Below are 650 nucleotides of genomic sequence, written 5' to 3'. Positions count from 1 at the left end.
GGGGAAGGGCCCTCTGGGCTGAGAGGAGCCGGTCTGGGCGGAGGCGCCGGCTGCCCAGGGGTTCAAGGGTCTCTCTCCTTTTTCACTTTGACATCCCCAGCTAAGATAGTCGCGATTTCGCCCTGCATGAAGGCCCAAGGTACATTCGACCCGACCAGGGGGCATTTTTCTCCGCTGGGGCAATACACCTCGCCGGTGGCCCCTTGGGCCTTGATACTCTCTCTAGAGCAAGGGAAACAAAATTTGTGGCTGGGGACGGATGGGCACTGAACGAAATGCGTGTCCTCCAAACGTTCGTGGCAAATGGTGCAGCAGAGGGGTCCGCTGTTGGCCATGGGGGAATCCGGAATGTTTTGGGGGTGCACTTGGTCCATGCCCGGGTGGGCGCTAGGCGGCGGAGGCGCCACCTGTAAATTCAGGTCCCCGTTGCGAGAGGCCAGGCGGCGCGGCCCGGGCACCGAGGCCGGCGAGACCGGGCTGCTGCTGTTGCGCCGGGCGGATGCCGTGGTGGAGTGCACGGAGCTGCCGTCCTTGGGCGAGTGCGCCGTGCCCAGAGTGTCCGCCACCGACATGAGGGCGGCCATGGGGGACGGGCCGTTCTGGGGGGCTGACTCGGGCGGGGTGGTCCGGTTGGAGTGGGGCCCCAGGGG

General features: G+C 66.0%; 1 protein-coding gene across 1 annotated transcript; it reads right to left on the bottom strand.

Annotated features, from left to right (window-relative positions):
* Positions 1-6: 6 nt before the first annotated feature.
* On the bottom strand, positions 7-599 carry LOC103252273 (interferon regulatory factor 2-binding protein-like). The gene has a single exon (XM_008050901.2). It carries the CDS (start codon positions 582-584, stop codon positions 63-65), a length of 522 nt encoding a protein of 173 aa, XP_008049092.1. The 5' UTR covers positions 585-599; the 3' UTR covers positions 7-62.
* Positions 600-650: the final 51 nt, after the last annotated feature.

This window comes from Carlito syrichta, unplaced genomic scaffold (assembly GCF_000164805.1).
Source record: "Carlito syrichta isolate Samal-C Ts95f unplaced genomic scaffold, Tarsius_syrichta-2.0.1 Scaffold154013, whole genome shotgun sequence".
In the NCBI taxonomy this organism is placed as follows: domain Eukaryota; kingdom Metazoa; phylum Chordata; class Mammalia; order Primates; family Tarsiidae; genus Carlito; species Carlito syrichta.
Note: the sequence above shows the minus strand (reverse complement) of the source record. Positions and strands in the feature narration are given on the sequence as shown.

What these genes read in the sequence shown, in the direction of transcription:
- LOC103252273 (XM_008050901.2), bottom strand. Translation starts at nt 584, where the DNA reads ATGGCCGCCCTCATGTCGGTGGCGGACACTCTGGGCACGGCGCACTCG.